The 12667-nt window shown below is 46.8% G+C and overlaps 1 protein-coding gene across 1 annotated transcript in view; it reads right to left on the bottom strand.

Moving 5' to 3' along the window:
• Window positions 1-2808: 2808 nt before the first annotated feature.
• The window catches only part of LOC126298785 (mucin-1-like), a 96473-nt gene continuing 86614 nt past the window's right edge, over window positions 2809-12667 (bottom strand). The window contains exon 5 of the mRNA XM_049990245.1: window positions 2809-3060. Coding sequence (XP_049846202.1) covers window positions 2968-3060 — 93 coding nt within the window. The 3' untranslated portion in view covers window positions 2809-2967. The remainder of the gene's footprint in view (window positions 3061-12667) is intronic.

Raw genomic sequence — 12667 nt, forward strand, 5'->3', positions numbered from 1 at the left:
AAATCCTATCATTCGCCAGTAGAATGGTTCAAATGGCTCTGAGCACTATGGGACTTTACATCTGAGGTCATCAGTCCCCTACAACTTAGAACTACTCAAGCCTAACTAACCTATGGACAACACACACATCCATGCCCGAGGCAGTATTCGAAACTACGACCGTAGCGGTCACGCGGTTCCAGACTCAAGCGCCTAGAACCACTCGGTCACTGCGGTCGGCGGCCAGTAGAGATATGAAAGTCCATTGTGTGAGCACGTGTCAACGTTTCCTTAAAAGCCACTGTGAAATCGAATATTTTAAGATAAAGAAAAAAAGACTGCAGTTTCAGAAGTGCATACTTTAAAAGAAGAAACTAAAGAGCTGTTTCCTACAATAAGTTACTACCTTTATTTGATGACATTCATGCCTGTTTACCTCACAGCGAACAGCACATACTATAACTTTGTTTAAGTGATGTGAATTTTTGTTCCTGTATTCATGTGAGCCTGATTTTATATGAAATATAATCTGTGTGCATAGGAATCTTTTGTATAATTCTTCCTTGAGTTTCCTGCAATTTTTGTGTGATAGGTTTCCAGAAGAGTAAGGTGTCTGCTGCTGGCTGCTCCGGTTGTTCCCATTTAATGTTTTTTGGTGAGTGATGTGCTTGCTTCAGCAGTTTCACGAGCAACAAATGAAATGATATATACTTCAGCGTTTTGATGTGTTCTTTGTAAACTATGTCAAAAGTTCTTGCAGTTCTGACTGCTTAATTCATAGATACCATGATGGTACCACATGACGCAACGAAAGGAGGCCAGTTGAGGGGCTGCAGCCGACCTGTCTGCGTGCTAGAGACAGTGGAACGACACCTGGAGTTATGATCTAGGGTACGATTTCGTATGAAAGCAGGAGCACTCTCGTAGTTAACCCACGCAACCCGACAACAAATCTGTACGTCAGTCTGAAGATTCGACCTGTTGTGCTGCCCACAGCCTAATGGTCGCCCAAATACGGCTCTTGTAACCGAAGATGCTCTGCTGAATGTCGACATGTTGCCTTAGGCTGCTTGTCACCAAATCTGTCTCCAATCGGGCACATATGGGACATCGTAAGACAAAAACCCCAGTGTCATCCCCAAGCAGAGTTAACCGTCCGCCCAAGCGCAACACGCATGGAACTCAATCCCACAAACTGAAATCAAGCACATGTACAACACAATGCAGGCACGTTTGCGTGATTGCATCCAACATTCTGGCAGTTACACCGCTTAACATTGTACTAGCATGTCACATTTGCAATGGCTTATCTCGCGCTTACATTAACCTATGGTCTTGCAATATTATTCATCTAACTATGTTACCTAGACAAATTAACTCTCGGACTTTCGTTATTCTACATTAATTATTTAATGGTGTTGCGATATACTTTCTGCTGTTCTTATACGGGTACATTGAAGTGTATTTTGTTTGTGGTTTCGTTTTATTGTTCTGGTTTCTGTGTATAGCGTACCGTCAATATCATCTTTATTCTTTTGAGCTCTCCAGCTGTTTGGCAGTAATACTAATAAAAACCACCATATCTTTATTCCTACACATTTATTTTGTCACGAACAACTTTTTTCTTTCGAACGTCATCTGGTTACCTGTAGTTACAACAAACAGTTAGGCCGAAAGCTGTGCTATCTTGGCACTGCCAACATTCTCATAATCCTCGACGATTTGTGCCAGGAACACCGCTGTGCCTCTCCAAAACTTGGGAAGAGTGAGACCTCCCCCCAGGCCGCCGCCACGATCGAAAGTATCCAGACATTAACCCTCACAATACGAAGGGGTGGAGAGGAAAGCGGGGAATTTGTGCCCACATTTTGAAAATAGTGTAAGCGAGTCAGTTACTTCACATTTTAAAATTTTGTTCTAGTGAAATCTTGTACCTGGTTCCTAAAATGTTCTAAAACTTTCTGTTAACATAGCCCCAAAATTTAAGTTAAGTAGTAGATGTCATTTTCTACGGTGAATATTATCTTCAACTTTTTCAGGTTTAGGACCTACTTACACATCAGCATTTCTTCAAACTGTATGTCATGAGTAACAGTCAACAAAAGTTAGTAAAATTTTAAATATTTAACTTTTTTCTGGTCGTTAAGTACCCCCAGATTTAGTGTGAGTTACTGAAAACTCGTTATTGCTGCTAAGAGTGAGTTAAAGGATATTTTCAGGTTCTCAACACTACTTACGCATCAATACCTGTTTAAAAAGTATGTTGGTACAAGTGTACACCAATTAACGAAATTAGTTTTTCAACTTTTTTTGGGATGGGCAGACAGTTCTCCCCCCACCCACCGCCACCCACTACCCCCTTGGAAATTCGCGTAATGGAAAATGCCTTGGTACTGCTAGGATAAGTATGAGGTCTGTTTCCTTTTGACCATATATACTTTATCACTGAGTTGGAAGCAGGTTGTCTTTTTTTTTTTTATTACACTGGTGCATAGACTGTAGAAGAAATCGTTGCAATCGCCAAGAGACCTGCTGGGACTTACGTTATCGTATCTGGTGGCTAGGTAGGCGGGGTGAGCGTGTTGCTGCCAGTTCATGCGTGCGTCTAAACTCAAAAAGTAGCTGGGTCCCACCGTGGGCACATCGCACATGCTCATAGAACAGCGTTTCATAGAGAAAGAATAACAAGTAAATGATGGTGGGGGTTACAGCATAGTTGTTACATGGTGCCCGCCCCCCCCCCCCCCCCCTCCCTCACTGTCACGCGGTCCCCAGGCACCAGATAACGTAATGCAAGTCTCAGCTGGTCGTTTACAATGACTACAAATATGGGGTGTTGTACTTTATTTCTCAGTAATTAATGATTGTTAATACAAGACACTACTTCTCACTAATTTATGGTAGGTTATAAAATGCTTATATTCATGAATAATTTGTATTAGTAAAACACGTAAGTTATATGATATTCAGCTGGGAATGAGAATAAACTCAAATGGCTTCCCCAGTTCCCGTTTTAGCGTCTCCCATGCACTCAAAGGGCAATTCGAAGGTGTAATTTGTATCGTCCACGATCACGTACATCTGAAACAGTGCAATAAATTTTCAACTGGACAAAAAGGCAAATAAAGGCGAAGTTTGCTTCTCTAAGTGTCTTCTATGGAGAAAACTCAATCTTTTTTTATAGTCTGTTATTTCAGTCATATATGTTACAGTCATAACCTGTTTTTAGTTAGAACGCGTTCTTACTAGTTAAAACTGCTTCGTCAAAACGTGTTTTGCCTAGTTAAAACTAGTTTTAACCGACTTTCGCTTTTGACCAGCAGTAAATTGTAGTTGCAACTAAGGCTATCAGTATCAACTAGTTTCAGCTAGTAAGAACACGTTCTAACTAAACTAGACAGAACTAGTTTTTTACTAAATGTATTTACGGGCAAATATTAAAATTAAGAGCAACTACGTGTTGACTGAAATAAAAACAGGATTTTTGTTTTGTGTAATGGAATATTTATTGGAATATTCACAAGAAGTTCAAGTTATAGGTATCTGGGCTTTTCGTGACGTAGTTGCTACTAACCCGACGTAGCAGCAGGTCAGAGCGCGGCCGCTATTTCTGTGTTGATCCCTCCCGCGGTTGGCTGCTCCCTGCGGCTGTCTCATTTGGCTCCTCTCGGGACGGATATCCGGACATCCACGCCTCGTACACATTTAACTACCACTTGCCCTACCAAACAGCTCGTCCACTGGAAACAGTTTCAGGAATCACCATGTTCTCTAAGCTGAGTGTACGAAACGTATTTGGAATTGTGAATACGGACCACCATGGTCTGTATGATGAAATGACGACAATGATAATTTGTGTCGGACCTGGACTCGAACCCGGATGTTACCCTTATCGCGAGCGGTCGCCTTACCCTTAGGCTATCCAAACACGATCCATGGCAGACCCAGACTTCCATATGTCATCAACCACGTGTCTACAACCTGTACTCGTACATCCATTGTGTGTATTCCCATACACGTGAGACATTTTACTTGGAAGTCACTTCCCCGACGTCGACGGATAAATACGACACTGCAGTTCCCGTGTTGTTCGGAATTATGATGCATATCCAAAAGGGACACTGATCGTAATCAGGAATAACAGAGGCATTGCATTATATTATTTATCCACCGACACCGGGCAAGTAACTTTCAAGTAAAATGTCTCGCCTGTATGGGAATACATATGTACGAGTACAGTTTGTAGACGCGTGGTTGATGACATACGGAAGTTTGGGTCTAGTTGTGAGACGAGATCAGATAGCCTAATGATAAGTCGGCCTTTGGCTGTGGAGCGGTGCAGACCTCCCAGCCGCTCCGTGTCGCGATTCCAGGCTAGTATCGAGAGTCGTAACTACGTTCCTGACATCCAGGGCTCTTTCATATCGGAAAGCCATGATCAATCTGTTGTTTGACGCAACTTACTCCACATCCAAGGGCCACGAAGTAGAGAGATTTTCCGATACGTGATACATATTGGTCCGTAAGAGCGGCTGGGTATTCACTTGTCTATCGTCTCCAACACTGTATATCTCAAATTCACTGACGATGACGCCTCTGACAGATCTCTCAGCCACTTGACAGAAGTTTACCAATCTGCCACTCTGACGGAAACGTGATTGTAGTACCACTTGAACGTTTTGGACTGGGAATACAAAATGTGTTTGAGCTACCAATTGAAGTTCCAGAGGATTTAGTCACTCTTGCTCTTCGACCCTATGGCATAATCCTCGACCATATGGCTGATGAATGGAAGACCTTCGAAACGTACCCTCTCCTTAACGGGCGCCGCCATGTAGCTTCAGATCTCACGATCGCTGGTTGCCGGGCGATAATTATTTACGGTGGTCAACCGAAGATCTGCTACACCTGTAGACAGGTTTCGTGCATACGCCCTCTGACGATCGTATTCGAACGAACAACGATAGTGACCTCTCCCCCGATTACCTATGCTGCGGCAGCGAGACAGGAGACGCCATGATAACCATGGTGGTACAAGCCTAGGAGGGCCTTACAACAGTTCCTGATAAGCCCCCGGCGCCTTCTCGCACAGATGCCCCCGTCGCCGATTCTGGCCACCGTGCTCTGAAATTATAGTACATAGTATAGTTTTATATGAAAGGTTTCATAGTCTACGTGCCACTCGACGGTGTAAGATTTCCCGAAAATTGCGTATCGATATGCGTAACCGTTCACGAATAATACGGATGTTACGCCTTATTTGACTCACCCCGTATACATCGGATTACTTCCGCAGCTACACTGATGGGAAAAACTGCAACAACAAGACGCAGCTGTGCGACATAAACAAAAGTTGTCAGGTGCGTTTCTACATCTGAAAGATGATGTCTATTCAAATTTCGCACCAGTAACGTAAGAGTGGCGCTAGTAGCGCCAGTATAATTCAAATCAGGTTTCTTTTAAATAAACGCTGTAGTGGTCGAGAGCGCTAGTTATATTTAAGATTGGACGTCATGAGTTGATTTCAGTCAATAATGCCTTTAAGGCGCAAAGACACCATTATCAACACCTCACTGAGTTGTAGTAGGGCTGCGAGATGCCGGGTGTTCCTTCTGCGATACTGCACAGGATTGCTGGCAGCGGTTGTCTCGAGAATGTATGGTCACAAGAAGACCGGGCTCCAGACGGCCATGTGACACTACCGAGAGGGAAAACCATCGCGTTCGGCGTATGGCTTTGATACGTACTACGACATCTGCAGCCGCAGTATGAGCAACAGCTGAACCACAGTGACACAAAGAGCTGTCATGAATCGGTTACTTCAAGGACAGCTCCGAACCAGACGCCCTGTGGCGTGCATTCCACCGACCACAAACGACCGCCATTTGCGACTTCAGTGGTATCAAACGAGGGCTCATTGAAGGGCAGGGTGGAGATTTTTTGTGTTTTATGATGAAAGCTGGTTCTGTCTCGGTGCCAGTGATAGCCGTGTGTTGGTTAGGAGGAGGCCACTTGAGAGCCTGCAACCAATGTGCCTCCATGCTAGACGCACTGGACCTACACCTAGACTTATGGTCTGGGGTACGATTTCGTATGACGGCAGCAGCACTCTTGTGGTTATCCCAAGCACCCTGACTGGAAATTTGTTCGTCAGTCTGGTGATTGGAGCTGTTGTGCTGCCATTTGTGAACAGCGTGCCAGGGGAATTTTCCAACAGCATAACGCTCATCCACATACCACTGTTGTAACCGAACATGCTCAACCGGGAGTCGACATGTTGCCTTCGGCTGCTCGATCACCAAATCTATCTCCAACTGAGCACATGTTCAATATCACTGGAAGACAACTCCAGTGTCATCCAGAACCAGAATTAACCGTCCCTGTATTGAGCGATATGCAACGTGCATGGAACTCCATCCCACAAACATACATCCAGCACCTGTACGAAACAACGCACGCACGTTTGCATTCTTGCATTCAACATTCTGACGGTTACACCCTTTATTAAATTATCAGCATTTCGCATTTGAAATGTCTTGTGTCACGCTCACAGTAACGTGTGATCTTGCAATGTTAATCACTTAAATGTGTTACCTAAACAAATGTATTACCGAAGTTTCATTACTATACATTAACTATTTTTTTGTATTAAAATTTCTTCCGTCAGTGTGTTTACGAGTCTTATGGTGACGTCGCACAATAATATTTCATAAATTACACGTCTTTATATCCTGCCTGGGAGCACAGGCAGACGTAGACCCCAGTCGACGTGGTTCCAGGACTACAATTTGTCTCTAAATTTTTGCCCAATATGGTTTATGTACAGTCAGTTACACCAGTCCTGCCAATATTCGAAGCATATTCATTATTAATGTACAGTTAATTTTCCTTAGGAATAATTTTTTTTAAACACTGCAGTGTTTTAGCCGTCCAGTGTGTGTCTTAGGAGTTCTTGGGATCAGTCGAAATTTCGATAATACCAATGACAGTCAATATGCGAGACATACTTAATCTCGTGTATTATAATAATATTGCAGGGTTTGTTTTGTTTAAACATAGTAATTATGCTTCATTCCACTGGGGGTGTTGCCTGGCTGTAAATGAAGTCATCCTGCAAGTTTTAGGAGAATGATTGTTCGGAGAGAACGTGGAGGATAACGGGCTTGTTACTGATTTGTCTAGAGAGAAAGGGGAGGGAGAAGGAGTGCCTGGAAATAAAACTGTTCTCAACGTTTCTCTGTAAAGGCGTCGGCGCGTTACAATAGCTTTGCTGTTGCAAGACGTCCCCTACCTGAACGGCTGAGTGCCCTTTGTGCCAACAACTTGGTCGCTTACGTCGGAGGTGATTACAGATACATATTTTTTTAAGTAATGCTAATTTCTCTACCATGCCTGGGGAGACGGTCTGGTGTAGCGTTATGCAGACATGTGGATCTCCCCTGTTCACAACCTGGTGGCTATGACCGCACGATGACTTCCACACCCTACCATCATTATCAAGCGATTACACGGGAGGAGTTGCTCGTAATCTAGGCTTGTAATTGTAGCAGTCTCCGATATGTCCACAAATTTGTTCGATTCCGCTTGTCGTTATTACAGTGGGCGGGAGATCCGTCGGCCGGATCTGATACACCAGCAGTCATCCAACCGGCACGGAGGGCGGACTTAACGGAGAGCACTTGTCCCTCAGATGTATGTTGAAGTTCGCAGCTAATTCCTTCTGTGTCTCCCATGTTTGTGGTGTGTCTTCATTTTAGAGTGTCTTCTCGTTGTTCTTTGGGCAGTTTCTTCGACGCTACCTGTATAGCGAACAGATCGGCCATCGTGTGGTGACGCTGCGCGGCAATTTTCGGAACAGCGTCCAGCACGTTCGTAGAATGTGCGGACTGTCACTCTGAAACGGTCGCGAAGTCGAGGAACTTCTACCATGTCATTAGTGAAGTTCGAACTGCGCAAGGGGTAGAGTTTGCTGAGTCTGGTCCTGGCCGTTTTCTTCGCCACTTGGACGTGTGTTCGCCATGTAAGTCGGCGGCCGATGGTGAAGCCGAGAGAGTGTGCCGTAGGACGCCAAGGGATGGGACTTCCACCGACGAGAATCGGTAGCAGGCCTGCAGGGATGATGCACCGTCTGTGTAGAGCGCGAGCTGCACGCGATCGATCTTTGGTGCGTGTGAGGTGTACAATTAGTACAGAAGTGGCCCCAGAACAGATCCTTGCGGCAATCCTGCACTGATTCGCGAAAGGTAGACAACCAATTTGCAGCTCTCACGTGGAATGTCCGACCTTCGGGTAGGAACTAACGTGGTGTACGTATGACGCCGAAATCCAAAGTTCAGAAAGTTTGGACAAAAGGCCACGGTGCCACACGTTGTCGTAGGCGATCGACACGTCGAGGAACAAAGCGCCAAGTACTGCCGCTGCGCCAGGGCGTCGAGCGCTCGTCCCACAAGGCGGAGGAATTGGTGAACTGCCGAATGACCCTTGCGGAAACCGATCTGGACTTCAGGGAACAGGTCTTCGATGTCGACGAGGTACTGCAGCCGATGGAGCTCTCAAACACCTTACAGGCTTCCATCAAAAGACAGAGTGGCCGATAATTCTGCGCGTGGGGCAGAACGTTCTCCAACTTAGGTAGCGCAACGATTTCTGTGTGCTTCCAAGCCTGTGAGAAGCCGAAGGTCAGAAGGAATTCACTAAAGATGGTAGCGACTTCAGTAGCTGCCTCTGTTGGCATCTTCTTGAGAAAGGCATTTGAGACTTTATGGTGACCAGCAACAGTCTTGGGGTTAAGGGGAGAAGCGACCTCATCGACAGCCGTGTCGACGATGGCGTCTTCGTCATGTCGCGCAACGGAGTAGCAGGGAAGTCTATCTGCGACCAGATTCTCATATGCTACGTCTGCCGTTTCTTCAATTGAGTTGAAGCTATCTTCAAGGAAGGCCGCTAAGGCGTCCGCCTTTGCGTACGGTTCGTAGACAGTCTCATTGTTAGCTACAAGCAGTGGAACACGTTGCGTGCAGCGAAAAAAAATGCTTCCCCGTTCGTCACGCCGAGCCGTCTTCAAGGCAGAGAGGGGCAAACTTGTAACTCCAGTACTAGCTGTGGTGATTTTCAATAGTGACCTTGATCTCGCAACGCATACGGTTAAGAAGACGACAGGTGGCTGTGTTTCTCGTCATTTGGTGTTCCCTGTACATCCAATTTTTCTCCGTTATTGCTACTAGAATGACCGATGGCAGCTAGCTGGAATGATCTGGTGCAGTGCACGGTGCAGGCGTTGTTGCTGCACGGGCAACAACAAGTGTGACGTCCGGAAAGTGCTGAATCGCTGTGTCCACGCTGACGTCCTTAGGGGTGGAGCGGTAGCAAGTGAGTCTACCTGGGTGTCTTCGATGCGATCCCAGCTGATACTGGCGAGTAAGATGCCCCTCCTGCGTTGCTGCAGGTCGTCCAGATCGACATCGAACTCCACAGGAACGAGAGCGGACGAAATTGCGTTCCGTGTAGTTGCCGTTTTCTGGTGTGGGATTCCCTTGACGACGGCAAAGTCGATAATGTCCAGCTGACTGCGTTCAACAAGCCTGAGAAGGCGGCGATCGGTGGAGTTGGTGAACCTGGGGTGGCAGGTGTCGTGTTTGCAGTTGTGGTCTCCAGCAACAAAGGCCTTGCCTCTGAGGGAGAGCAGGGCTTCGGTGTCCTCAGGTTACGGAGGACGGAACGGAGATCTGTATACTGCGGTTAACGTGATTTTGTCCACGAAGGTATGGGCGATCACACCGGTGGTTTACAGCAAAAGCAGCGGTGAGAGTACAATCGGATAGCGAAGTATGCTATTAGGGAAGCGGACTGCGGTTCCTCCGACCACCATCGGTCGATCCTTGCGGAAACAGGAAATGTTCACTGTTCGGACGTCAACGCCAGATTTAAAGTGTGGTTCGCTGAGTAAGCAAACGTCAACACCTTCACTAGGGAGAAATTGGCGGAATTCGCCAGTTTGACTTCGTATGCCAGTGACATTCCAAGCGACTGTCGTCAGTCCTCTAACATAGCCTATTATGCGTCTGTGGGTGATTATTATTGGTGGCGGCCGCACCGGCCATGGGCGCTGCAGCGATGAGTTGCTGCTACAGGATTTCAGTTACGTCGCGTTGGACACGGGAGCCGGAGCTGTGCAGTGAGAGTGGTGAGGTCAGCATTCGAAACAGCAGAGTGGCCCCGGCGCTGGATCTGAGGGCAGCAGCTGCCTCGTTGTGAGAGTCCACAGGGGGCTGATCGACGACGGAAGGTGTCTTCTGCCTGCCAGCAATGAGTCGAACTCAGTGACAGCGAGGTGAGGAGCCCGTTTGAGACGGCTGTGATGCAGGGGCAGCATGAGGTCGACCCGCAGACGGCTGTTGCGCAGGACCGGCAGTCGCAGGTGGTGAAGTGACCTCCGACGCAGCCGGAGCTGTATCTTCAGATGTTGATGGCGAGGGAATATTCCTCTCGGAGGCTGCCACAGCGAAAATAACATCAGGTCGTGTCGTTACTGGCTTCTTCGGGCGTAGCGAAGGAGACAGGCTACATTGACGAGCGATAGCGCGCTTCCACACGTCGCAGCGGCGGCAGCTGGCAACGTGATTGCCCACACACGCCACGTGAATGCCCCCGCGGAATAAGCATTTTTGTTTCTCGGTCGGAGGACGAGTGCAAGCGCGTCCAACATGCTTGCCGGCGCATTTCACACAGCTACCCGCCATGGAGCAGAGGTGTGCAACGTGATTTATACCTTGACTGCGAAAACATTGCTCTGGGCCCATCTTCCAACTGAAATATTCAGTTTGCACGGTAACATCAGCAATGCACTTTAGTTGGCAAAATTTCATGTTTTCAACTCTGTCGAGACAAATAACCAGGAAGAGTGGCATGTCTTCTCGCGATTTCTGCGACTTCATCTTCACCACCGTAGGAACCCGGAAATCCAGGTCGATGAGCTCTTGATGGAGCTGATCTGCTTCCATGTTGAAAGGAAGCTTGCAGATGGCGATCTTTAGAACGTTGTCGGTGGAGGAAGTGTGTGTGTAGAACGGTGTGCCGTTGTCAGATGCCTCCTACGGACTCGGCGTTAATCTTCGGCCGTACGGAGTGTTGAGCCACCTTCACGTTGTATACGGCTGTTGTCCAGCTTCTCAGGAGATGCTGTAGTATCTTGTATGTCGATCAATATTGGAGAATGATCGGTGGGGTACAGGTACTTGTTCGGCGCTGGAGTGCGAGGTAGGTCTTACGGTTCTTCAGTGAGCACGTCGAACGTGTTTGTGAAGTATGGTGGCATTGACGTAGTGAACTGCATTCTTCTGGTAGTAGTCAGCATCAGGTGCAACATTTGGTTTAGCCCTTTTCCCTTTAGGCGACCCTCGAACGGCGGAGTTCGTAACAGGCACCCTACCCTTGTTACTCTCACATTTTCCCCCAGTCTGAGTCGCGGAGGTACTCTCATCTTCAGATTCAGGGAGCGGAACAGGTAGCATGGTCTCAACAATGTTCATAGCCGTGTCCATCGTGCCCGTTGAAATAGCGTGGTTCGGGTAGGTGGGACCGCCGATGGCTCACTCGCAGCGCGGCGGCGATCTTCCATACTGTCCACATCACTAATACGCGCGCGCACATCTTCTCGCGTCTGTCCATCTCAGCAGCTACATCCAACTGGCTGGAGATGTTTACACCTTTTATAATGGAACTTTCACAGTCATTTCGGGGTAGTGTGTCTGTGATCGTACCCCAAGCAACGGTGTTCACGGCTGTACATCACGTATTTGATCTCGAGAGGTGGTCCATCCTGCAGGTGGCATACCTTCCCACTGGTGAGCTCTCTAGGTGCGTATTTTGTAGTGCCATGCAACACACATACAATATCTTTGAAAGCAGGATTTTACAATGACGTCAGATAATCTACTGATGTAGTGGTTGTTTGGCAGGAGGTTTATCTACTTCTTTTACATACAGTATCTGTGGTTAGAAATCGGTAGTGCTTATCGAATATGCTACTACATGATGTAAATTCATTATTTCTACCCCATTTCTAGCCCACACACTATGACGTCACCCACAATCACACCAGCACCCACTAGCAATTGCAGTAATTGCTTTGCAATGATAAATAAATCGAAGCCCATGCTGCGTTGTGATTGGATGAGAGCATCATGACGTCGACACGACGCAACGTTGACGCGACGTCGATGTTGACGTGTCGTTGAGGCATGTAGGTGTGGACGGTGTGCTTCAACCTCATTGGTCCTCCTTGGAGAGAAGATTGCGTCATAACTCGCTACCTCCATTATCGTTACTTGCCACTATTTTGCAGGAAGAGTGGTATGGTTCCATACAGGATCTGTATTTATACATTCCGATAGGACTGGAAGATATTTTGGACGCCAACGGTTTTCCTAGACTTATTAGGCATGGTAATGTGTTGTAGTTCTGGTGACTAAGTATTTTTATTTAACTCGTAAAGCTCAACACGTCTTTCTTGACGGAACGAAATCGACAAATATGGAAGTAATACAAAGTACAAAGGTATTCTAATATTCTGCAATAAAATCAGAATGTTTACATATAAATAAGCTTAACCCATTGAACAGGAAACGTCTCTTAGGGAACTTATAAATACAGGTAAGAAAATTCAGAGGAAGATAGGTCTGAGGAAGAC

The sequence above is a fragment of the Schistocerca gregaria genome, chromosome X, assembly GCF_023897955.1.
Source record: "Schistocerca gregaria isolate iqSchGreg1 chromosome X, iqSchGreg1.2, whole genome shotgun sequence".
NCBI classification, from domain to species: Eukaryota; Metazoa; Arthropoda; class Insecta; order Orthoptera; family Acrididae; genus Schistocerca; species Schistocerca gregaria.